Consider the following 26,435-nt stretch of genomic DNA (forward strand, 5'->3'; position numbering starts at 1 on the left):
GAAACCGTATAAATTGTTAAGGCATTCCTCAATTTACACCAACCACGATTGTTATCGCACAACGTCCGTCCATCGTGCGCACATATGTGCGCAAGCAATGATCGTTCAGCTTTTTATCGTTCGCCCATCGTGCACACACCGTTCACACACCGTGCACACATCGTGCGCACACCGCACATCGTGTAACGTTGTGCGATCCCACAACTGTACATGTATATAAAAAAGCGAAATATATATAAGCTTAGAACACTCTTATTCATATACATGTGAAGTAGTCCCCAATCTCATTTTGGTCCTTTTTGTATTTAATTACATCTGTCACTGAAATAAGATCCCTACCCACCTGTTCACCTTGTTCCCTTGGCCCAATGAGGCTCTATATTAAATCATGTACGAAAGCAGTCTACATATCCTCTATATAATGTTGAGCCCCTTGTCCGATAATCCTTTATACCAAATAAGCTTCGCTTATACCAAGTAATCATACTGCACCCAATAAGCGCCACCTTCATCATTTAAATGAAAAGTTCAAGACGGATGGACGGATGCTGCGCCGCGACACAATCGCATTTGCGCTTCAGGCAGGTGTACTAAACACTTACAGTTGTTCATCATTCCACTCATAGGTGGCGAGCTGGTTGTCGGTGATCTGGGCCAAGCCATAGATGAGATGGGTACAGAGGCTGGCGTCGATGTTGCTTGGCTTGAACTTTCCCAGCCCCGGTCGGTACTGTGACCAGTTGGTATGGTAACACACGCGACGGTATCCCGCTAGGGCTGAATGAATACATAAACGTCAGTATCAATTCACGTATTATATCTCAAGTATCAATGACTCATCTATGAAAGGAAATCACAGCCATACTTATATTTAATAATGTTCTGTTTCTAGTTGGGATTATCATTCTAGTGTTATCTGTAGTTTTTCATTTGATAAAGTTTGTTAATTTTAGTTTGAAATCTGAAACATTTAATGCAACGTCATTTTTGAATATTAACATTTTCACTGCAAGTTCTTCTTTAAGCTTTACCAAATAAATTGTGTTCACAGGACTATAAACGCAATTGGATCAGCGTCATTTTGAAGTGTCTCCTCCGCCTCAATTAACATAAGACAACCACTAGAAACAAACATTTTGGTGACGTTAGGCTGTTCCATGAATCTCGTTTGCAATGACGGCATAAACACTTCAATATCGAAAATATCATGGGAAATCTTTGTTAAGCTCAATAATATCTAAAGTTTTAGAATGTAAATACAATGTACAAGCATTTAATGGCATTTTTCAGTGTTCATGCCGATATGAACGCAAAACCGGTTACATACATATTTATCATGAATGCTAGAGCTTCATGGAATATGTATGTAACCGATCATCGTTCATACCAGCATGAAAATAAAAAAATAAATGCCGTTCAATCCTTATCTATATGTACCACGATTTCTGTGTCAATATTCTCCTACAATCGGGTTTTTTTTCTCGGCAGTTTATAATTTATTAATGTACATAAATATTCTTAACTAGAAACAATAAACTGAAACAAAAGAAATAAAAAGAAATCTACAGATATAATAATATCCGAAACTACAAATATTAACTAATTAAGGCGGTGATTCTCTTCGATATTACCTACATACACTCCCGTCCTTGTCGAGTAACTCGGGTCAACGAAACTAAACGGTTGATTGGTCACATGTACGAGTGTCTATCAATATAAATGTATGAACATATGTTTACATTTAAAGATATCGGATCAAAGCAGAGTACTTGTACTTTGCCTCCAGTGTCCGACTTACCTTGGCGGGAGAGAAGGAGAATAGTAGCGGTGACTAGGGTGAGTTTGACTGACATGGCGACTGTCCGCTGTTTTATGACTAATGACTGCCCTCCCCGTGACTGGTTACGTGTATACTACCTGACCTTCCGGAAATATAGAGGGTTTCGGCGGTACGTGCGGTCTGGTGCTGTCTGAGGGGCCCTAAGGGATTTTTTATTTAAACATATTTTATTTCCACAAATAAAAATAAGAGGCCAAATGGGCCTGCGTCGCTCACCTGGTATTAATCTCACACTTGTAACCTTAAAGTGATCTAAAATAAAGCAGAGGCAAAATATCAGTATTTATGACTATTACTCATTCAAAAGAACATGTTAAAAGATTTTAAAACATTTGACCCTTGTGACCTTTAAAGTCGAACAATGGCATTACGTTGAACAAACTTTATAGCCCTTCATCTCACCATGCAACTTGCCAAATATCACCACCCTAGACCTTTTTAAATGAGATTAGGTCATATAAAGGTTTATACATATCTGACCAAATGTGATCTTGAAAGAGGGTCAAGGTCATTCAAATGACTTGATAGCCCTCCATCCAAGCTTGCAACTGCCCAAATATCAACATTCTGGGCCTCATGGTTATTCAGAAGAAGCCGTTTAAAGGAGTTTAAACATATTTGACTCCATTTATTTGAACGAATTTGGTAGCCCTTCATCCTAGCATAATACTGGCCAGATCTCATCACCCTGGTCTTTTGATTATTCAGAAGAAGTCATTTAAAGATTTTAAACATAGTTGACCCCTGTGACCTTGAATATAGGTCAAGGTCATTCATTTCAATAAACTTGGATGCCCTTAATCCCAGCTTGTTACGAGCTTATTATCATCATCCTGAGCCTTTTGGTTATTCAGAAAAGGTCGTTTAAATATTTTAAACATATCTGACCCCTGTGACCTTGAATATAAGCTAAAGACATTATTTAAACAAACTTGGTAGCCCTTCATCATAGCAGGCTACTGACCAGATATCAACATCCGTGGTCTTTTGGTTTTTCAGAAGAAGTTGTTTAAAGGGTTTCAAAGACAATTGACCCTGTGACCTTGAATATAAGTGAAGGTCATTTATTTGAACAAACTTGGTAGCATTTTTATCCCAGCATGCTACTGGCCAAATATCAAAACTTTGGCCTTTTGGTTATTCAGAAGAAGTTGTTTAAATGTTTAAACATATCTGACCCCTGTGACCTTGAATATTAGCCAAAGACATTATTTAAACAAACTTGGCAGCCCTTCATCCTAGCATAATACTGGCCAGATATCATCACCCTGGTCTTTTGATTATTCAGAAGAAGTCATTTAAAGAATTTTAACATAGTTGACCCCTGTGACCTTTAATATAGGTCAAGGTCATTCATTTCAATAAACTTGGATGCCCTTTATCCCAGCTTGTTACGAGCTTATTATCATCATCCTGAGTCTTTGGTTATTCAGAAAAGGTCGTTTAAATATTTTAAACATATCTGACCCCTGTGACCTTGAATATAAGCTAAAGACATTATTTAAACAAACTTGGTAGCCCTTCATCATAGCATGCTACTGACCAGATATCAACATCCGTGGTCTTTTGGTTTTTCAGAAGAAGTTGTTTAAAGGGTTTCAAAGACAATTGACCCTGTGACCTTGAATATAAGTGAAGGTCATTTATTTGAACAAACTTGGTAGCATTTTTATCCCAGCATGCTACTGGCCAAATATCAAAACTTTGGCCTTTTGGTTATTCAGAAGAAGTTGTTTAAATGTTTAAACATATCTGACCCCTGTGACCTTGAATATTAGCCAAAGACATTATTTAAACAAACTTGGCAGCCCTTCATCCTAGCATAATACTGGCCAGATATCATCACCCTGGTCTTTTGATTATTCAGAAGAAGTCATTTAAAGAATTTTAACATAGTTGACCCCTGTGACCTTTAATATAGGTCAAGGTCATTCATTTCAATAAACTTGGATGCCCTTTATCCCAGCTTGTTACGAGCTTATTATCATCATCCTGAGTTTTTGGTTATTCAGAAAAGGTCGTTTAAATATTTTAAACATATCTGACCCCTGTGACCTTGAATATAAGCTAAAGACATTATTTAAACAAACTTGGTAGCCCTTCATCATAGCATGCTACTGACCAGATATCAACATCCGTGGTCTTTTGGTTTTTCAGAAGAAGTTGTTTAAAGGGTTTCAAAGACAATTGACCCTGTGACCTTGAATATAAGTGAAAGTCATTTATTTGAACAAACTTGGTAGCATTTTTATCCCAGCATGCTACTGGCCAAATATCAAAACTTTGGCCTTTTGGTTATTCAGAAGAAGTTGTTTAAATGTTTAAACATATCTGACCCCTGTGACCTTGAATATTAGCCAAAGACATTATTTAAACAAATTTGGCAGCCCTTAATCCTAGCATGCTACTGGCTAGATATCAGCGTCCGTGGTCTTTTGGTTATTCAGAAGAAGTTGTTTAAAGGTTTTCAAAGACAATTGACCCCTGTGACCTTCAATGTAAGTGAAGGTCATTTATTAGAACAAACTTGGATGCCCTTTATCCCAGCATGTTACGAGCTTAATATCATCATCCTGGACCTTTTGGTTATTCAGAAGAAATGGTTTAAAGGTTTTAAACATATCTGACCACTGTGACACTGAATATAAGTCAAGGTCATACATTTCAATAAAATTGGTAGCCCTTCATCCTCGCATGTTACTGGCCAGATATCATAACCCTGTTTTTGTGTTATTCAGAAGAAATCGTTTAAATATTTTGAACATATTTGACCCCTGTGACCTTGAATATTGGTGAAGGTCATGTATTTAAACAAACTTTTTAGCCCTTCATTCCAGTTTGCTTCTGGCCAAAAATCATTCACTAGGCCTTTTAGTTATTAAGAAGAAATTGTTTAAATTAAAATATTGACGCCGCCCGGCCGGCCGGACGAAGAATACCGCGCAACAGCATAAGCTCACTTAGCCGTTCGAGACAGATGAGCTAAAAAATGAATAGAACGAAAGTTTCCAAAACTGTATTGCTATCTTTGGGTGAACCAGTATTGACATGTTTGTGTGTACCAGTATTGACATGTTTGTGTGTTTCAGTATTGACATGTTTGGGTACACCAGTATTGACATGTTTGGGTGTGCAAGTTTTGACATGTTTCGGTGTACCAGTATTGACATGTTTGGGTGTACCATTGTTGACATGTTTGGGTGTACCATTGTTGACATGTTTGGGTGTACCAGTATTGACATGTTTGGGTGTACACGTTTTGACATGTTTGGGTGTACCAGTATTGACATGTTTGGGTGTACAAGTTTTGACATGTTTCGGTGTACCAGTATTGACATGTTTTGGTGTACCATTGTTGACATGGTTGGGTGTACCATTGTTGACATGTTTGGGTGTATCAGTATTGATATGTTTTGGGTGTGCCAGTATTGACATGTTTGGGTGTACCAGTATTGACATGTTTGTGTGTACCAGTATAGACATGTTTGGGTGTACCATTGTTGACATATTTGGGTGTACCAGTATTGACATGTTTTGGGTGTACCAGTATTGACATGTTTGGGTGTACCAGTATTGACATGTTTGGGTGTACCAGTATTGACATGTTTGGGTGTACCAGTATTGACATGTTTGGGTGTACCAGTATTGACATGTTTGGGTGTACCAGTATTGACATGTTTGGGTGTACCAGTATTGACATGTTTGGGTGTACCAGTATTGACATGTTTGGGTGTACCAGTATTGACATGTTTGGGTGTACCATTGTTGACATGTTTGGGTGTACCAGTTTTGACATGTTTGGGTGTACCAGTATTGACATGTTTGGGTGTACCAGTATTGACATGTTTGGGTGTACCAGTATTGACATGTTTGGGTGTACCAGTATTGACATGTTTGGGTGTACCAGTATTGACATGTTTGGGTGTACCAGTATTGACATGTTTGGGTGTACCAGTATTGACATGTTTGGGTGTACCAGTATTGACATGTTTGGGTGTACCAGTATTGACATGTTTGGGTGTACCAGTATTGACATGTTTGGGTGTACCAGTATTGACATGTTTGGGTGTACCAGTATTGACATGTTTGGGTGTACCAGTATTGACATGTTTGGGTGTACCAGTATTGACATGTTTGGGTGTACCAGTATTGACATGTTTGGGTGTACCAGTATTGACATGTTTGGGTGTACCAGTATTGACATGTTTTGGTGTACCAGTATTGACATGTTTGGGTGTACCAGTGTTGACATGTTTGGGTGTACCAGTATTGACATGTTTGGGTGTACCATTGTTGACATGTTGAGGTGTACCATTGTTAACATGTTTGGGTGTACCAGTATTGACATGTTTGGGTGTACCAGTATTGACATGTTTGGGTGTACCATTGTTGACATGTTTGGGTGTACCAGTATTGACATGTTTGGGTGTACCAGTATTGACATGTTTGGGTGTACCATTGTTGACATGTTTGGGTGTACCATTGTTGACATGTTTGGGTATACCATTGTTGACATGTTTGGGTGTACCATTGTTGACATGTTTGGGTGTACCAGTATTGACATGTTTGGGTGTACCAGTATTGACATTTTTGGGTGTACCATTGTTGACATGTTTGGGTGTACTGGTATTTACATATTTGGGTGTACCAGTATTGACATGTTTGCGTGTACCAGTTTTGACATGTTTGGGTGTACCATTGTTGACATGTTTGGGTGTACCATTGTTGACATGTTTGGGTGTACCATTGTTGACATGTTTGGGTGTACCATTGTTGACATGTTTGGGTGTACCAGTATTGACATGTTTGGGTGTACCATTGTTGACATGTTTGGGTGTACTGGTATTTACATATTTGGGTGTAACAGTATTTTCACATTTGGTTGTACCAGTATTTACATATTTGGGTGTACCAGTATTGACGTTTCGGATGTTTCAGTATTGACATGTTTAAGGTGTACCAGTATTGACATGTTTGGGTGTACCAGTATTGACGTTTCGGATGCTTCAGTATTATATGTTTAAGGAGTACCAGTATTGACGTTTCGGATGTTTCAGTATTATATGTTTAAGGTGTACCAGTATTGACATGTTTTGGTGTACCAGTATTGACGTTTCGGATGTTTCAGTATTGACATGTTTAAGGTGTACCAGTATTGACGTTTCGGATGTTTCAGTATTGACATGTTTAAGGTGTACCAGTATTGACGTTTCGGATGTTTCAGTATTGACATGTTTAAGGTGTACCAGTATTGACGTTTCGGATGTTTCAGTATTGACATGTTTAAGGTGTACCAGTATTGACGTTTCGGATGTTTCAGTATTGACATGTTTAAGGTGTACCAGTATTGACGTTTCGGATGTTTCAGTATTGACATGTTTAAGGTGTACCAGTATTGACGTTTCGGATGTTTCAGTATTGACATGTTTAAGGTGTACCAGTATTGACGTTTCAGATGTTTCAGTATTGACATGTTTAAGGTGTACCAGTATTGACATGTTTAAGGTGTACCAGTATTGACATATTTGGGTGTACCAGTATTTTCACATTTGGTTGTACCAGTATTGACATGTTTAAGGTGTACCAGTATTGACATGTTTAATGTGTACCAGTATTGACATGTTTAAGGTGTACCAGTATTGACGTTTCGGATGTTTCAGTGTTGACATGTTTAAGGTGTACCAGTATTTACATATTTGGGCGTAACAGTAAATCGTGAGGCGTCCATATACATGTTATATTTGTAAAGGTAAGATTTTCTTCCATCAAATAATAACAATGCTTCCGTTTTCAAAAACTTTATTTTATTGGGAACATATGTTAATATTGTTTTTGATTTTGCTATTAAGAGGACTTGGTCATTCAAAGGTGTGCCTTTGTTCGTATTCGAAATTCAGAAAAGACAAAAAATACATTGAAATGAAAAAACTGAATACATGTCTGCTCATGTCATGGAACGGTGTGTGCCAACTGTATAAGTACATTTGGCACGTTAAATAAATAAAAACAAATAAACATAAGTAACATGAAAAAAATCTAGCAAGAAATAAAGCAAATATAAACAAAATCAAAACAACTTTCGACAAAGACGACCTATCATGTAGGGACAATTTTGTTTCACATAGATCATCAGTAATTGATTTCGTCAATGTCTAGAATGCCTTATTTCACATAGATCATTAGTAATGGATTTCGTCAATGACTAGAATGCCTTATTTCACATAGATCATCAGTAATGGATTTCGTCAATGACTAGAATGCTTTATTTCGGCACACGGGCCGATAGATCCTTCCTGAGTTATACAGACAGGATGGTGAATGATTCTTCTAACTGTTTGTCTAACATTTAGCCTGATCTGCCCAAGCACACACTTTTTTGTCCTTATCATACAGCGTCCCAGGAGGACAGGACATATAAGCAGGTTGACCGTTGGCACATTTGATAAACTGTGAGCAGTCTGTAGGATGTGAATAATCTCCACTTGGTCGGCCATCACAGGAGAAAGCTGAAGAAAAAAAAGGTGAGTTATCACGAATTTTGTCATACAATTATGTACGATAATATTCCCACTCCAACACATTTCCTACTTTGCTCATTTTATATAGCCGGAGTAGTAGTAATGGTAAACGTAATATTACACATTATTGTCCTTGTTGTAGGGAACCACCATATTATATTTGCCATGGAGAGCTTTTCCTCGATTAATCATGTATCACGAGGGCGGCTAGCCCTCGTGAAACTTATTAATCGAGGGGAAAAACAAAAGGAATGTGGTTCCCTACCACATTGGCAATAAAAGCTTTATTATACAGAAATCAGATTGACGCGACATTGTTACGACATTAAATTTCCCCGTCATGTGATCAAAATAATCCAATCAGACACATTGTTATATATTCATGATCATTGTCAGTAAACGGGGACCGACTTACTTCCAGGAGTCGCGGTTGTGATCGGTACTTGTGGTGTCGTTGTGACGTCAGACTGGTCACACTGGGCGTTGTATACCTGCCCTCCGACACACCGGAAGTAGCGGCCACACTGTGCTGGGTCCTCGTAAAATCCATCATTCCTACCATTGCACTCTGAAAATTAAAATGATTAGAACTGAATTTGTCTAATAATATACTGAATTTATCAGTAACCCACATATGCTATACTGTGCGGGTTGTGTACTTACGGTCTGGACCCGGAGTCATGGCCATTGTTGTCTTATGAACGGCGGTTTGAGCCGAAACAGTCGTGGGCGAGGCCGTGGTTACCGGGGCGACAGTTGGTGGAACGAATCCATTCTCAGCAGCGATGAGCTCGTCTTTAATTCTGTTTACCAATGGGAACTTTCGGCTAGACGAGGTGCAAACCTGGTTGAAGTCATCCAGGGGAAGCGCCCAGACCATGGCGCCACCAAAGCCTTCCTGTGCCAGCCAAGCCACCTGGTGAAACAAAAAACTATTTATATTGTCGACAAAAGTTTTAGATTTTGATGTTCAATTTCTTTATTTGCTGAAGTTTCACAACTTATGGCAAAGAGACTCACAGGGATACACTCACACTGACTCGCACACATCATCTTCATCATCTTCATCATCCTCATCTTCTTCTTCATCATCATCATCATCATCATCATCATCATCATCATCCCAGCAACAGCAGCAGCAATCATACACACGCCAGAACCTTTTTCACTTTCATTCACCCAGACAAGACTAATTTGTATTCAATGAACTGATATACAACATGTATCTTAACATGACCTGTTCTAATGATGACCTCTTAATAAATCTGCTCCACGTTTAAACGCTAGTGATAAATACTTTCCTAAATTATTAAGTCCTTTGTGTTTTCGATTTTGAGTAATTGAACAAATTTATACATACTAGGCTTTTTGAAATAATATTGCTTTATGTATTTAGACCGGAGGTCTGCATAGCGATTACATTTAATTATAATATGAAATTCATCTTCTATATCATTTTCATTACATAAAATACATTTTCTTTCTTCTCTATGTATTCTTAGAAATATGTTTTAGATCATTTGAATTAATTGGCTTATGAAGAAATTGTTGCAATTTAATACTTTCCACTAAATGCTGATATAATACTCCTTTAGAAGAAGAATGAACTTTCTCTAGACAAGCTTGCTGAAAACTATCACATAATCGCTGCTTATATACTTCACTAGAATGATTAATACTATCAGTCACAAACATGTATCCAAGGCCGACTCTTGAAAGATCATGTTTTAAGTTAAGGATCCAGGGGTCTTTATTTTCAACCATATAATCATAACAAGCTTTCAGCACACAGTTATCAGAACGTTGTAATTTAATCCAATACTTAAAAAAATTAACTTTTTTTAATAGCTCTAAATGAGATCTTCTAAATTCAATATAAAGAAATGCAGTGTTTTTAGATTTTCTTAATCCTAATAATGATTTCAAAAATCCAATATGCATTTTCTCTATTTCGGGTGCTTTATGAAATCCCCAAATTTCTGAACCGCACATAAAATACTATTGACAAACGTGTCAAAAACAGCAAGACGAGATTCTACATGTATATTAAAATAATTCTTTTTTCATACATTATTTATGGCAAATAGTGCTTTTCGACCTTGTTCTGCTAGTTTTTTGGTTTTTTTTGTAAATTTTCCATTATAGTTTAAAGTGAGACCAAGATCATTAAACTCATCAACTACTTTCATCGCATCATTATTATGAAACCATTTTTCTTTTGCTCTTATTAAACCACCATTTCTAAAGATAACTATTTTTGTTTTATCTACATTTAAAGTTAAGCTCCATTTTCTACAATAATCTGATAGTGAATCTAACATTTTCTGTGAATTTCGCTCTTAAAACATGTAAGTACTATATGAATTAAACGTGACGAGAAGATGACAAAACATTTAACGTAATGATAATAAAGCTCATAGATACTAAACATATCTGTTCTTCTGTATATGACATAGAAGGAAAATAAAGTATGAATCAGGAAGTGCAGAAATCGTTGTGTTGTTCCTTACCTTTACGGACAGGCTCTGCTCGTCGTCATAACCGACCCACGTCTTGTCGTTCACGTAGTATGGCACCAGCTGTTCACTGTCCCTGTACGTGGTCCCTCCCGACTCCATCATTTTACAGATCTATTAAGAAACAGAGTCTATTAGTTAAGTTAACACGCAATATTACCGCTTTAACGCAGGCAAATAGTTTTGTAACAGTTATTGAATTAATGAAAATATCCAAGCTAAACATGAATAAATCTGACCTCATAGTAAGCCATGTATCCGGCTTCCCGTGTGTAAGTCCCGGCCGGGCTGGCCCCGCTCACCGGTGCTCCCATACTGTGGTTAGCCGCGTCCGTGAGTGTGAAGCCTCGTCCGTAAGATGCTAGGCCGATGTTTAGGTTCGCCTTTGGAGCTCCGAGTGTGTTCCAGTAGTCGGATGCCCAATCCTTCGGAGCATAATAACATTTCATTATTGACAATTAAAGTGTACCCTGAACGAAAATAGAAATGAATATATTATTATTCTATATACCGCATAAAAATCGGTCATCCCAATACCGAGATATTGACGTTTGATTGTACGATTTATCAAGTATACATCGTACATCCCAGACACCTGTGACGTTTCGAGACAATTTCTGTTTCGTCTCTCTTAGAACAAAGTTGTGGTATAAGTAAAACAAACCATGTTTAATTGTTTTTGTTCGTCACTTTCGGAAACCCTCGGAAACAACGGACTGTTGTGACCTGTCTCTTGCTCCCAACTACCGTGCAGGTCATAGGTCATAATGCTGATGAAGTCCAAGTACCTGCAGACAGATGTCATATATATATGTTAATAAAGTAGGGAAATTCGTACATATATTTAAACTGTATTTTGTTTATAGATTCTCTCCTACTTAACATTTAAAATGACTATAGTTCGTACATGGCCATTGCGGGTACATCGTAGGCAGGATCGATGTAGTTTTTCCCTGCAGCCACAGCGGCTGTTACTAGGAGTCGCTCATTTCCGGTCCGTTTTGCCTCGTCTTCGTACGCTTCTCGTAACTCCTGTGGAGACGAAACAGATAGCGTTGTGTCAAACATTATTGAAATGGAAAATATCGAACTTGGAATGAGAAAAGAGGAAGTATACATACATGTACCATCAAAATGTGAGGTACTTCAGTGTTAGACATACATTAAACATTACAATGTACATCCATCAAAATTGTGATTTTTTTTCCAGCGAAAAGGTATTTTTTTCTAAAGCCATTTCAACATATTTTGGCAAGGTACTACAAACTACAGCAGAGTACCTTACAGAGTGTAGTAATTATGAGTAACTACAGCTGACCTACCTTACAGAGTCTAGCAATTATAAGTTACTACAGCTGACGTACCTTACAGGGTGTAGTAAGTATAAGTTACTACACCTGACGTACCTTACAGAGTGTAGTAATTATAAGTTACTACAGCTGACGTACCTTACAGAGTGTAGTAATTATGAGTAACTACAGCTGACGTTCCTTATAGAGTGCAGTAATTAAGGGTAACTACAGCTGACGTTCCTTATAGAGTGCAGTAATTATAAGGTACTACACCTGGCCTACCTTACATAGTCTAGCAATTATAAGTTACTACAGCTGACGTACCTTACAGAGTGTAGTAATTATAAGTTACTACATCTGACGTACCTAACAGAGTGTAGTAAGTATATGTTACTACAGCTGACGTACATTACAGAGTGTAGTCGTTATAAGTTACTACAGCTGACGTACCTTACAGAGTGTAGTAAGTATAAGTTACTACAGCTGACGTACCTTACAAAGTGTAGCGAAATTGGCTTTGTCTGAGGTTTTCCCTCCCCTGCTGCCTGGGTACTCCCAGTCGAGGTCAAGGCCGTCGAAGCCGTACTTCCGGAGGAAGGTGACGGAGGAAGAGACGAATTTGTCCCTTGATTGTGGATCTGTAACCATTGGAGAGAAATGTGTGCTGGCCTGGTTCCATCCTCCCACAGCCAGCAGGGTCTTCAGGCTTGGGTTCTTTAGCTTGAGGGCGTTAAACTCTTGGTACCTTACAAATAAAAGTGTTCGGTTATTTGTTAACGATATATAAACTTACACATTAAAAACTAGTTTTCCCAACTAAAACCAACAGTGACACGAGATCTATATTTACATATCAGTGTTAAGTTCATGATACTTAACTTTAGTGGATGATAAAACGCCAATCATCTGAGAAGAAAGGACATACTTACAGTTGTTCATCATTCCACTCGTAGATGGCGAGCTGATTGTCGGTGATCTGGGCGAAGGAGTAGATGAGATGGGTACAGAGGCTGGCGTCGATATTGCTGACTTTGAATTTGCCCAGCCCCGGTCGGTACTGGGACCAGTTGGTATGGTAACACACGCGACGGTATCCCGCTAGGGCTGAATAAATGCATAAAATAATAAATGGTTTCATGTTTTTAGATGAGTGTGAAATAACTGTATACCTTTGATATTGCTGAAAAGTGTATCGTTGTCATTTTTGTGGGAGAAAGTTTATGTAACATGACCATTCTGAGAGGAAACCATCTAAATTTACTATTAACCAATCAGTAAACAATTCGCCATTCAGTACGCACTGTACATGTAAAATGACACTATGAAGATATTGAAAATAAACTTTTTCGCCGTGACAGATAAGGAGAATGGTGGCAGTGACTTTACCGTGGTAACAGAAAAGGAGGATGGTGGAGGTGAGTTTTAGCGGTGACAGAGACGGGGGGAAAGGTGGCGGTGACTTTCCACGATGACTGAGAAGGAGGATGTTGGCAGTGACTTAGCGCGGTGACAGAGAAGGAGGAAGGTGGAGGTGAGTTTTCGCGGTGACAGAGAAGGAGGAAGGTGGAGGTGAGTTTTCGCGATGACAGTGAAGGAGGATGGTGGCGGTGACTTACCAGGATGATTGAGAAGGAGAAGCGTGGCGGTACGGTAACTTGCCAGGATGACAGAGAAGGAGGATGGTGGCGGTAACTTACCAGGATGACAGAGAAGGAGGAAGGTGGCGGTAACTTACCAGGATGTCAGAGGAGGATGGTTGCGGTGACATACCGCGGTGACAGAGAAGGAGGATGATGGTGGTGACTTACCGCGTAGACAGAGAAAGAGGATGGTTGCGGTGACTTACCAGGATGATAGAGAAGGAGGAAGGTGGCGATGACTTACCAGGATGACCGAGAAGGAGGAAGGTGGCGGTGACCTATCATGGAGACAGAGAAGGAGGAAGGTGGCGGTGACTTACCGGGATGTCAGAGGAGGATGGTTGCGGTGACTTACCAGGATGACAGGGAAGGAGGAAGGTGGCGGTAACTTACCAGGATGTCAGAGGAGGATGGTTGCGGTGACATACCGCGGTGACAGAGAAGGAGGATGATGGTGGTGACTTACCGCGTAGACAGAGAAAGAGGATGGTTGCGGTGACTTACCAGGATGATAGAGAAGGAGGAAGGTGGCGATGACTTACCAGGATGACAGAGAAGGAGAAGCGTGGCGGTAACTTGCCAGGATGACAGAGAAGGAGGATGGTGGCGGTAACTTACCAGGATGACAGAGAAGGAGGAAGGTGGCGGTGACCTATCATGGAGACAGAGAAGGAGGAAGGTGGTGGTGACTTACCGCGATGACAGAGAAAGAGGAAGGTGGCGGTGACTTACCAGGATGACCGAGAAGGAGGAAGGTGACGGTTACCTATCATGGAGACAGAGAAGGAGGAAGGTGGCGGTGACTTACCAGGATGTCAGAGGAGGATGGTTGCGGTGACTTACCAGGATGACAGAGAAGGAGGAAGGTGGCGGTAACTTACCAGGATGACAGAGAAGGAGGAAGGTGGCGGTGACCTATCATGGAGACAGAGAAGGAGGAAGGTGGCGGTGACTTACCAGGATGACAGAGGAGGATGGTGGCGGTAACTTACCGCGTATACAGAGAAAGAGGAAGGTGGCGGTGACTTACCAGGATGACCGAGAAGGAGGAAGGTGGCGGTTACCTATCATGGAGACAGAGAAGGAGGAAGGTGGCGGTGTCTTACCAGGATGTCAGAGGAGGATGGTTGCGGTGACTTAGCGCGTAGACAGAGAAAGAGGATGGTTGCGGTGACTTACCAGGATGACAGAGGAGGATGGTGGCGGTAACTTACCGCGTAGACAGAGAAAGAGGAAGGTGGCGGTGACTTACCAGGATGTCAGAGGAGGATGGTTGCGGTGACTTACCGCGTAGACAGAGAAAGAGGATGGTTGCGGTGACTTACCAGGATGATAGAGAAGCAGGAAGGTGGCGGTAACTTACCAGGATGACAGAGAAGGAGGATGGTGGCGGTGACTTACCGCGATGACAGAGAAGGAGGAAGGTGGCGGGGACCTATAATGGAGACAGAGAAGGAGAAAGGTGGCGGTGACTTACCAGGATGACAGAGGAGGATGGTGGCGGTAACTTACCGCGTAGACAGAGAAAGAGGATGGTGGCGGTGACTTACCAGGATGACAGAGGAGGATGGTGGCGGTAACTTACCGCGTAGACAGAGAAAGCGGAAGGTGGCGGTGACTTACCAGGATGACAGGATGTCAGAGGAGGATGGTTGCGGTGACATACCGCGGTGACAGAGAAGGAGGAAGGTGGCGGTGACCTATCAGGGAGACAGAGAAGGAGGAAGGTGGCGGTGACCTATCAGGGAGACAGAGAAGGAGGAAGGTGGCGGGGACCTATAATGGAGACAGAGAAGGAGAAAGGTGGCGGTGACTTACCAGGATGACCGAGAAGGAGGAAGGTGACGGTTACCTATCATGGAGACAGAGAAGGAGGAAGGTGGCGGTGACCGATCATGGAGACATGATAGAGAAGCAGGAAGGTGGCGGTATCTTACCAGGATGACAGAGAAGGAGGAAGGTGGCGGTGACCTATCAGGGAGACAGAGAAGGAGGAAGGTGGCGGTGACCTATCAGGGAGACAGAGAAGGAGGAAGGTGGCGGTGACCGATCATGGAGACAGAGAAGGAGGAAGGTGGCGGTGACCTATCAGGGAGACAGAGAAGGAGGAAGGTGGTGGTGCCTTACCGCGATGACAGAGAAGGAGGAAGGTGGCGGTGTCTTACCAGAATGACAGAGAAGGAGGATGGTGGCGGTGACTTACCACGATGACAGAGAAGGAGGAAGGTGGCGGTGACCTATCAGGGAGACAGAGAAGGAGGAAGGTGGTGGTGACTTACCGCGATGACAGAGAAGGAGGAAGGTGGCGGTGTCTTACCAGAATGACAGAGAAGGAGGATGGTGGCGGTGACTTACCAGGATGACAGAGGAGGATGGTGGCGGTAACTTACCGCGTAGACAGAGAAAGAGGATGGTTGCAGTGGCTTACCAGGATGATAGAGAAGCAGGAAGGTGGCGGTAACTTACCAGTATGACAGAGAAGGAGGAAGGTGGCGGTGTCTTACCAGAATGACAGAGAAGGAGGATGGTGGCGGTGACTTACCGCGGTGACAGAGAAGGAGGATGGTGGCGGTGACTTACCAGGATGATAGAGAAGGAGGAAGGTAGCGATGACTTACCAGGATGACAGAGAAGGAGAAGCGTGGCGGTGACCTATCATGGAGACAGAAAAAGAGGAAGGTGGCGGTGACTTACCAGATGACAGAGAAGGAGGAAGGTGGCGGTAAAGTGTAACTTACCGCGGTGACAGAGAAGGAGGATGGTGGCGGTGACTTACCGCGAAGACAGAGAAGGAGGAAGGTGGCGGTGACTTACCAGGATATCAGAGGAGGATGGTTGCGGTGACTTACCAGGATGACAGAGAAGAAGGAAGGTGGCGGTGACCTACCATGGAGACAGAGAAGGAGGAAGGTGGCGGTGACTTACCGCGATGACAGAGAAGGAGAAGCGTGGCGGTGACCTATCATGGAGACAGAGGATGATAGAGAAGCAGGAAGGTGGCGGTATCTTACCAGGATGACAGAGAAGGAGGAAGGTAGCGGTGACCTATCATGGAGACAGAGAAGGCGGAAGGTGGCGGTAACTTACCAGGATGACAGAGAACGAGGACGGTGGCGGTGACTTACCAGGATGACAGGATGTCAGAGGAGGATGGTTGCGGTGACATACCGCGGTGACAGAGAAGGAGTATGATGGTGGTGACTTACCGCGTAGACTGAGAAAGAGGATGGTTGCGGTGACTTACCAGGATGACAGAGAAGCAGGAAGGTGGCGGTAACTTACCAGTATGACAGAGAAGGAGGAAGGTGGCGGTGACCTATCATGGAGGCAGAGAAGGAGGAAGGTGGTGGTGACTTACCAGGATGACAGAGAAGTAGGAAGGTGGCGGTGACTTACCTTGGTTTAAGGAAAGGAGGATGGTGGCGGTGACTTATCTTGGTGTGAGAGAAGTAGTATGGTGGCGTGACTTACCATTGTGAGAGAGGAGCAGGATGGTCAGTGACGGTGACTTACCTTGGTGAGAGAGGAGCAGGATCGTCAGTGACGGTGACTTAACATGGTGAGAGAGGAGCAGGATGGTCAGTGACGGTGACTTACCTTGGTGAGAGAGGAGCAGGATCGTCAGTGACGGTGACTTACCTTGGTGAGAGAGGAGCAGGATGGTGGCGGTAACGAGAATGAGCTTCACTGACATGTTGACTGTCCGGAACTGCATGACTTAATGAACGTTTCCTCTCCTATGGTCAGATATTTATACAACTCTGTACCTCCGGAATCGCCACGTCTGTCGTTGGTTGGATCCGTCATCAGGATACTCCCACCTAACGATAAAGTCAGCCCATCAGCAGTAATAATGAAATAGAGCCAAGCGGGAGGGTAACAGGTGTTGTTTGTTACCATTAAATAACAGAATACACATATAAATGGACATCGGTCTATGTCATCAGATGACTTCACGTGATTTTAATTATTACATACGTTAACAGGTTAAAACTAAAGTTTTGAATATCTAATGATCGTATCGTTGCATACTGAGCTGGCTGACCTCTGTGTGATAATTGATTAACGATATATGTGAATATGTGAATGCGTGTTAGGCAAAAAAGAAAAATAGAATTATGTTTATTTCAGGTATCCTAAACGATCTTAGATTTTACCTCCGTCCCTTACAACTTTATCTCAATCGAATTAATTTAAACGTCCCATTCAAACGCGCCGAAAATCGTAAGCGTTTTTATGACATCTCCGTTTTTCATTGGCAGGTATCAAAACCAAATTTAAATTCCCATATTAATACTTAAAAGACCTAAAAGTATATAAAAAATAATACAATTGGTCTGAATAAGTTTGTTTGGTGATTTTTGTAATTTTCTTAATGAGCCACATACCTCTCATTAGCTTCCCAAAACATGTAAGAACAATTCCCTTCTGACCTACCCTAGTTTTTTCAGTCATGTTACCTTAAATATACATATATTTTCATCGCCTTAACTGAAACTGTAAAACAACTACCTTGAATTTTATTTCGATAACAGATTACATCTTTTACCTGATTCAGTCAAGAGTCCTGTACACAACAGTAGTCCTCTTTCTTGCCTGGAGTAGTCCTATTTTTGGGAGGGAGTAGCCCTCAAATGGAGATATTTAAGCGATTTTATGGAAATAAGAGATTTTATCGTATTGCTTTTTATATAGGGAAAAACTCAGTAGAGGTATAATAATATAAACTCCCGTAAAATCCTACTTTACTGAGAGCCTTTGTACACAGAGAATACCAAGTATATCAATCGGACCGGAATTCAAGGTAATTGTTTTTTACAAATGTTCAATACTAGGAATACCAAGAACATCATATTGATCAGACCTGATCTCGGGTCCACCTGGAAATGTATAATAATCAATATGGGCATTCAGTCAAATGATATCCCCCCTTCCTAATGATGGCCGTAACTTCAGAAAAGAAGGATGGTCGTAGTCATATTTTTACTTTGTAGTAAATAGGAAAATTTCAAAAGCTTCGTGCGATAAGATAGAGCGTTGTCAGAATAAGGTATATGGTACCATATACATATGTGTAGGTCCAGTATCAGGTATCTTTATATTCAAGTACAATCAGTACAAGTGTGTTAGTGTCCATGTATTAGTTACATGTGGTGATAGTTTGAATTCATTTGATTAAAATCAATCATAATTTAGACTAATAAGTTCAAATTACTACAGTGCAAAATTGACAATATGCATAGTATGTGTAAGTGTGTCGTGTCCAATTTATGAGCAGTACTTCCGGTGACGGGTTTATATTTGGTAGGTGTACAGTCACCACTAGGTCTGGAGTGTCTAATGGCCAGCATTAGTAATAATACTATATTCCACCTACGTCATGCGTCTCTTTTCAAACCGCAATAAAACCTTAGTATCTAAATCAATATTTTAAGACCGATTTGATCATCAGTTGCTCATTGATGACCAGTATATACATCGTGTTATTGTGGTGGCCGACAAAGTGCGACGAACTCAGTTTATTTGTCAGATATAGGTATACGTAACGGTCAGTTATTAGACGTCGTGTATGTTACACTGTCCCTCCCTGTCCGACTTGTCACGGCCCGACATCGTCATCGCCAAACTTTAACCTCGTATCGTGTCTAGTGTTTTGTCATATTTTATATTAGTGAAATATAAGGATTTGTGGCGAAAATAATTTTTTATCATCCTCCATGTAAAAAGAACAGTAGATATTGTTTAATTGGGGAGCATCATGTTTTTTTTGATGAAAATAGTTTCGTTCAAATGCATTTTATGATGCCTGACATATTTTAATTCTTATATTTATGTTCAAAACAACGGGTTATTTGTATTTCATCCTGTATCTTATCTTATGTCTGGTTTATACGGTTATCATTTAGCTGAGTAGCCATTTTTGTGGAAACGATCGAGGCGTTCCGTCAGGTCGGTTAACTGTTCGGAAATATGACGTCACTTCATGATTGTTGACGACTTCACTAGGTTTGTCTAAGTGATGAACAACGATTTTTTTCATTTCACTTCGGTAACACTTTTGCTCTTTGAAAGCGTAATAAATTGGCCGATAGGTATTATTTCTTGACAAATACAAGTTGTTTAACTGGTATGATGAAGATATTTGCATTCGTGCATCGTTGTGAAATATATCAAACAAGGAATATATTTACGTCGCCACTTACAATTGTTAATGCTATGTGGCGGGGATGCTGATTGACATCTACCAGAACAGGTAGCAGGCCTGAGGACGTAGTACCACGGATCATTTAATTCCGTGGTAGTACTAATTACTCTATCTATGCCAGCTGGATGATGACCTGCCGTTAGAATCGGTAGAGTACGGGATCAACTGATTACAATCGTCCTCAGTATCAGCCCCCGATACTACAGGAAATAGCTGACGTGGCAAGTAACATGGGCGTACTTGGTGCTTTTCTCTCCAGTTGTAAATAATACAGTAGAGTAAAGTCTAATCTCAAAATGTTCGTACCACCAAGAAACACCTCGTCCGGGTGTGGTCACATGTTAGACGCGGCAGGATAGTGTTTGTATATAAATACCTTGGTTCTCCTGTTCCCTTGACGACTTGGTTGCTACTACGTCTGTGTTTATCACAAACAGTTGAAAACTTATTTTGCGAGCTTTCGAAAACGTCGGTTTCATAGAATGGACACTTCTTGCTTGACAAAGGAAACTCACACACTGTTTGCTTGACAAAGGAAACGGACGTTTTCGAAAGCTCGCAAAATAAGTTTTCAATTAGTGTACGTATAATAAATGCTGTATGAGTTTGTTTTGAACACGTACCAAACTGATGAATCTCATTCCAAACCCGCAATAATGTTCTTTTGTGGCTTTTAGATAGAAAATATGATACAAGCTTGCATTGCTGGATTACAGGTATAGTAGGTAAGGCGCAACCAGCTGCTGCATTCTATGAAGACAGAAGACGTTCCTGAACCAAAGTCAACAAGTGAACGACGTATCCTAGCTCAGTCTGCAAATGTAGTATCATCGGTCAACAAATGGAGTATATGGTTCAATATATCTCTGACCTAAAAATGGAGTCTCCTGCAGTCAACAAATTTTTCCAAGTGAACAAATTGATAATCCTTGATCTACAATAGAAGTATTCAACTCAACGTATGTACTGGAAGCCAACAAGTATTTCTACTCCACGTTAAATCAACAACAACAAAATGATCCTGGATGCCTTCCCCCCCTCTCCCCGGCTCTGTTTTAGGTCCCTTACTATTTTTAATATTTCGAAAAATAATATAACTTACAATCGAACGGGTTCCGCAAGGCTCGGTATTACAGTGAAGGTGTTATAATTTATTTTAACATTTCGAAAAAATGCTAAAACTGAGAACATAACAGGTTTCGTAAGGCTTAGTAAAGGTCCTTTACCATTTTTTCCTATACAAAATTGCTAAAACTGAGAACATAACAGGTTTCGTAAGGCTTAGTAAAGGTCCTTTACCATTTTTTCCGATACAAAATTGCTAAAACTGAGAACATAACAGGTTTCGTATGGTTTAGTATAAGGTCCTTTACCATTTTTTCCTACACAAAAATTCTATGACTGACTATCTAACGAGCTCCACAAATTGAGTAGTTTTGGATTGTCCTCAAGTCAGCAAATGGCGTCCTCTTAAATTAACAAATGGAGTTTTCCTAGTAAACCATTGGATTGTCCTCAAGTCAGCAAATGGCGTTCTCTTAAATTAACAAATGGAGTTTTCCTAGTAAACCATTGGATTGTCCTCAAGTCAGCAAATGGCGTCCCCTTAAATTAACAAATGGAGTTTTCCTAGTAAACTATTGGATTATTCCCAGTCAAAAACTAGAGTCCCCAACAGACAACAAATGGAGGTTCCTCTGTCAACAAAAATGACTGTCCTAAGCTATAGGTATCAAGGTCAACAAATGGATTCCCCACAGTCAACAAATGGATTCCCCGCAGTCAACAAATGGATTCCCCACAGTCAACAAATGGATTCCCCACAGTCAACAAATGGATTCCCCACAGTCAGCAAATGGATTCCCCACAGTCAACAAATGGATTCCCAACAGTCAGCAAATGGATTCCCCACAGTCAACAAATGGATTTCCCGCAGTCAACAAATGGATTCCCCACAGTCAACAAATGGATTCCCCAGCAGTCAACAAATGGATTCCCCCGCAGTCAACAAATGGATTGCCCCGCAGTCAACAAATGGATTCCCCCGCAGTCAACAAATGGATTGCCCCGCAGTCAACAAATGGATCCCCCGCAGTCAACAAATGGATTCCCCGCAGTCAACAAATAGATTCCCCGCAGTCAACAAATGGAGTCCCCCGCAGTCAACAAATGGATTCCCCGCAGTCAACAAATAGATTCCCCGCAGTCAACAAATAGAGTCCTCCCAGTCAACAAATGGAGTCCCCAACAGTCAACAAATGGAGTCCCTCAGTCAACAAATGGAGTCCCCCACAGTCAACAAATGGAGTCACCCACAGTCAACAAATGGAGTCCCCCACACTCAACAAATGGAGTCCCCGCAGTCAACAAATGGATTCCCCACAGTCAACAAATGGATTTCCCGCAGTCAACAAATGGATTCCCCACAGTCAGCAAATGGATTCCCCACAGTCAACAAATGGATTTCCCGCAGTCAACAAATGGATTCCCCACAGTCAACAAATGGATTTCCCGCAGTCAACAAATGGATTCCCCACAGTCAGCAAATGGATTCCCCACAGTCAACAAATGGATTCCCCCGCAGTCAACAAATGGATTCTTCACAGTCAACAAATGGATTCCCCACAGTCAGCAAATGGATTCCCCACAGTCAACAAATGGATTCCCCAGCAGTCAACAAAAGGATTCCCCCGCAGTCAACAAATGGATTCCCCGCAGTCAACAAATGGAGTCCCCCACAGTCAACAAATGGAGTCCCCCCACACTCAACAAATGGAGTCCCCCCACAGTCAACAAATGGAGTCCCCCACAGTCAACAAATGGATTCCCCCGCAGTCAACGTATGGACTCCCCCCACAGTCAACAAATGGAGTCCCCCACAGTCAACAAATGGAGTCCCCCACAGTCAACAAATGGATTCCACCGCAGTCAACAAATTTATTCCCCTGCAGTCAACAAATGGAGTCTCCCGCAGGCGACAAATGAAGTCCCCCGCAGTCAACAAATGGAGTCCACCGCAGTCAACAAATGGAGTCCCTGGCAGTCAACAAATGGAGTCCCCCAAAGTCAACAAATGGAGTCCTCCGCAGGCAACAGATGGATTCCCCCGCAGTCAACAAATGGTGTCCCCCCAGTCAACAAATGGATTCCCCCACAGTCAACAAATGGAGTCCCCCGCAGTCAACAAATGGAGTCCCCCAAAGTCAACAAATGGAGTCCTCCGCAGGCAACAGATGGATTCCCCCGCAGTCAACAAATGGTGTCCCCCCCAGTCAACAAATGGATTCCCCCACAGTCAACAAATGGAGTCCCCCACAGTCAACAAATGGAGTCCCCCGCAGTCACCAAATGGAGTCCCCTGCCGTCAACAAACGGAGTCCCCCACAGTAAACAAATGGAGTCCCTCAGTCAACAAATTGAGTCCCCCACAGTCAACAAATGGATTCCACCGCAGTCAACAAATGAATTCCCCCGCAGTCAACAAATGGAGTCCCAGCAGTCAACAAATGGAGTCTCCCGCAGTCAACAAATGGAGTCCACCGCAGTCAACAAATGGAGTCCCCCACAGTCAACAAATGGAGTCTCCCGCAGGCAACAAATGGAGTCCCCCGCAGTCAACAAATGGAGTCCCCCACTGTCAACAAATGGAGTCCTCTGCAGACAACAGATGGATTCCCCCGCAGTCAACAAATGGAGTCCCCTGCCGTCAACAAATGGAGTTCCCCACAGCCAATAAATGGAGTCCCCCACAGTCAACAAATGGAGTCCCCTGCAGTTGACAAATGGAGTCCCCCACAGTCAACAAATGGAGTCTCCCGCAGGCAACAAATGGAGTCCCCCGCAGTCAACAAATGGAGTCCACCGCAGTCAACAAATGGAGTCCCCGGCAGTCAACAAATTAATTCCCCCGCAGTCAACAAATGGAGTCCCCTGCCGTCAACAAATGGAGTTCCCCACAGACCACAAATGGAGGCCCCCACAGTCAACAAATGGAGTCCCCCCACAGACAACAAATGGAGTCCCCCACAGTCAACAAATGGCGTCCCCCCACAGTCAACAAATGGAGCCCCCCACAGTCAACAAATGGAGTCCCCCGCAGTCAACAAATGGAGTCCCCCACTGTCAACAAATGGAGTCCCCCACTGTCAACAAATGGAGTCCTCTGCAGACAACAGATGGATTCCCCCGCAGTCAACAAATGGAGTCCCCTGCCGTCAACAAATGGAGTTCCCCACAGCCAATAAATGGAGTCCCCCACAGTCAACAAATGGAGCCCCCCACAGTCAACAAATGGAGTCCCCCACCGTCCACAAAAGGAGGCCCCCCACAGTCAACAAATGGAGTCCCCCCACAGTCAACAAATGGAGTCCCCCCACAGACAACAAATGGAGTCCCCCACAGTCAACAAATAGTCAACAAATGGATTCCACCGCAGTCAACAAATGAATTCCCACGCAGTCAACAAATGTATTCCCAGCAGTCAACAAATGGAGTCTCCCGCAGTCAACAAATGGAGTCCACCGCAGTCAACAAATGGAGTCCCCCGCAGTCAACAAATGGAGTCCCCCACTGTCAACAAATGGAGTCCCCCACTGTCAACAAATGGAGTCCTCTGCAGACAACAGATGGATTCCCCCGCAGTCAACAAATGGTGTCCCCCCCAGCCAACAAATGGAATCCCCCACAGTCAACAAATGGATTCCCCGCAGTCAACAAATGGAGTCTCCCAGTCAACAAATGGATTCCCCATAGTCAACAAATGGATTCCCCAGCAGTCAACAAATGGAGTCCCCCGCAGTCAACAAATGTATTCCCCCGCAGTCAACAAATGTNATGGAGTCCCCTGCAGTCAACAAATGGAGTCTCCCGCAGGCAACAAATGGAGTCCCCCGCAGTCAACAAATGGAGTCCACCGCAGTCAACAAATGAAGTTCCCGGCAGTCAACAAATTAATTCCCACGCAGTCAACAAATGGAGTCCCCTGCAGTCAACAAATGGATTCTCCCGCAAGCAACAAATGGAGTCCCCCGCTGTCAACAAATGGAGTCCCCCGCAGTCAACAAATGGAGTCCCCCACTGTCAACAAATGGAGTCCCCCACTGTCAACAAATGGAGTCCTCTGCAGACAACAGATGGATTCCCCCGCAGTCAACAAATGGTGTCCCTCCCAGGCAACAAATGGAGTCCCCCGCAGTCAACAAATGGAGTCCACCGCAGTCAACAAATGGAGTCCCCGGCAGTCAACAAATTAATTCCCACGTAGTCAACAAATGGAGTCCCCTGCAGTCAACAAATGGAGTCTCCCGCAGGCAACAAATGGAGTCCCCCGCTGTCAACAAATGGAGTCCCCTGCAGTCAACAAATGGAGTCCCCCACAGTCAACAAATGGAGTCCTCTGCAGTCAACAGATGGATTCCCCCGCAGTTAACAAATGGTGTCCCCCCCAGTCGACAAATGGATTCCCCCACAGTCAACAAATGGATTCCCCCGCAGTCAACAAATGGATTCCACCACAGTCAACAAATGGAGTCCCTTATATTCAACAGATGGTTTCCCCCGCAGTCAACCATTGGATTCCCGAGCAGTCAACAAATGGATTCCCCCTCAGTCAACATATGGAGTCCCCCGCAGTCAACAATTGGAGTCCCCCAGTCAACAAATGGAGTCCTCCGCAGGCAAAAAATTGATTCCCCACAGCCAACAAATGGAGTCCCCTGCAGTCAACAAATGGAGTCCCACGCAGTCAACAAATGGAGTCACCCGCAGTCAACAAATGAAATCTTCACACTCAACAAATAGATTACTCCACAGTCAACAAATAGATTCCCCGCAGTCAACAAATAGAGTCCTCCCAGTCAACAAATGGAGTCCCCTGCAGTCAACAAATGGAGTCCCCCACAGTCAACAAATGGAGTCCCCTGCAGTTGACAAATGGAGTCCCCCACAGTCAACAAATGGAGTCCCCTGCAGTTGACAAATGGAGTCCCCCACAGTCAACAAATGGAGTTCCCCACAGTCAACGAATGGAGTCCCCCCACAGTCAACAAATGAAGTCCCCCACAGTCAACAAATGGAGTCCCTCAGTCAACAAATGGAGTCCCCCACAGTCAACAAATGGAGTCCCCTGCAGTTGACAAATGGAGTCCCCCGCAGTCAACAAATAGAGTCCCCCGCAGTCAACAAATGGAGTCCCCTGCAGTTGACAAATGGAGTCCCCCACAGTCAACAAATGGATTCCACCACAGTCAACAAATTAATCCCCCCGCAGTCAACAAATGGAGTCCCCTGCCGTCAACAAATGGAGTTCCCCACAGTCAACAAATGGAGTCCCCCACAGTCAACAAATGGAGTCCCCCACAGTCAACAAATGGATTCCACCACAGTCAACAAATTAATCCCCCCGCAGTCAACAAATGGAGTCCCC

The 26,435-nt window shown here is 42.5% G+C and overlaps 4 protein-coding genes and 1 long non-coding RNA gene across 5 annotated transcripts in view; 3 read left to right on the forward strand and 2 right to left on the reverse strand.

The window, feature by feature from the left end:
• LOC110454754 overlaps positions 1–17,588 on the reverse strand; it is a 29,183-nt gene extending 11,595 nt beyond the window's left edge. Inside the window, exons 1-12 of the mRNA XM_021504438.1 lie at positions 17,446–17,588; positions 13,096–13,270; positions 12,659–12,911; positions 11,782–11,906; positions 11,539–11,662; positions 11,114–11,299; positions 10,869–10,988; positions 9,022–9,274; positions 8,774–8,926; positions 8,181–8,346; positions 6,393–6,679; positions 603–777 (exon numbers count right to left, since the gene is read on the reverse strand). Of these exons, the coding sequence (XP_021360113.1) occupies positions 603–777; positions 6,393–6,679; positions 8,181–8,346; positions 8,774–8,926; positions 9,022–9,274; positions 10,869–10,988; positions 11,114–11,299; positions 11,539–11,662; positions 11,782–11,906; positions 12,659–12,911; positions 13,096–13,270; positions 17,446–17,521 (2,093 nt within the window). The 5' untranslated portion in view covers positions 17,522–17,588. The remainder of the gene's footprint in view (positions 1–602; positions 778–6,392; positions 6,680–8,180; positions 8,347–8,773; positions 8,927–9,021; positions 9,275–10,868; positions 10,989–11,113; positions 11,300–11,538; positions 11,663–11,781; positions 11,907–12,658; positions 12,912–13,095; positions 13,271–17,445) is intronic.
• LOC110454769 (acidic mammalian chitinase-like) lies at positions 598–1,903 on the reverse strand. The gene is made up of 2 exons (XM_021504463.1): positions 1,799–1,903; positions 598–777 (listed from the first exon to the last, which is right to left on the reverse strand). Exons 1-2 carry the CDS (start codon positions 1,851–1,853, stop codon positions 599–601), a joined length of 234 nt encoding a protein of 77 aa, XP_021360138.1. The 5' UTR covers positions 1,854–1,903; the 3' UTR covers position 598.
• On the forward strand, positions 13,821–14,621 carry LOC110454770. Its single transcript, XR_002463402.1, has 2 exons — positions 13,821–14,111; positions 14,448–14,621. It is a non-coding gene; the product is annotated as an uncharacterized LOC110454770 (long non-coding RNA).
• Positions 17,589–22,336: 4,748 nt separating the features above from the next.
• Positions 22,337–22,996, forward strand: LOC110454755. The gene has a single exon (XM_021504439.1). The coding sequence runs from the start codon at positions 22,337–22,339 to the stop codon at positions 22,994–22,996; it is 660 nt and encodes a 219-aa protein (XP_021360114.1).
• Positions 22,997–23,632: 636 nt separating this feature from the next.
• Positions 23,633–24,457, forward strand: LOC110454757 (mucin-2-like). Its single transcript, XM_021504440.1, has one exon. The coding sequence runs from the start codon at positions 23,633–23,635 to the stop codon at positions 24,455–24,457; it is 825 nt and encodes a 274-aa protein (XP_021360115.1).
• Positions 24,458–26,435: the final 1,978 nt, after the last annotated feature.

This window comes from Mizuhopecten yessoensis, unplaced genomic scaffold, assembly GCF_002113885.1.
Source record: "Mizuhopecten yessoensis strain PY_sf001 unplaced genomic scaffold, ASM211388v2 scaffold8057, whole genome shotgun sequence".
Classification (NCBI taxonomy): domain Eukaryota; kingdom Metazoa; phylum Mollusca; class Bivalvia; order Pectinida; family Pectinidae; genus Mizuhopecten; species Mizuhopecten yessoensis.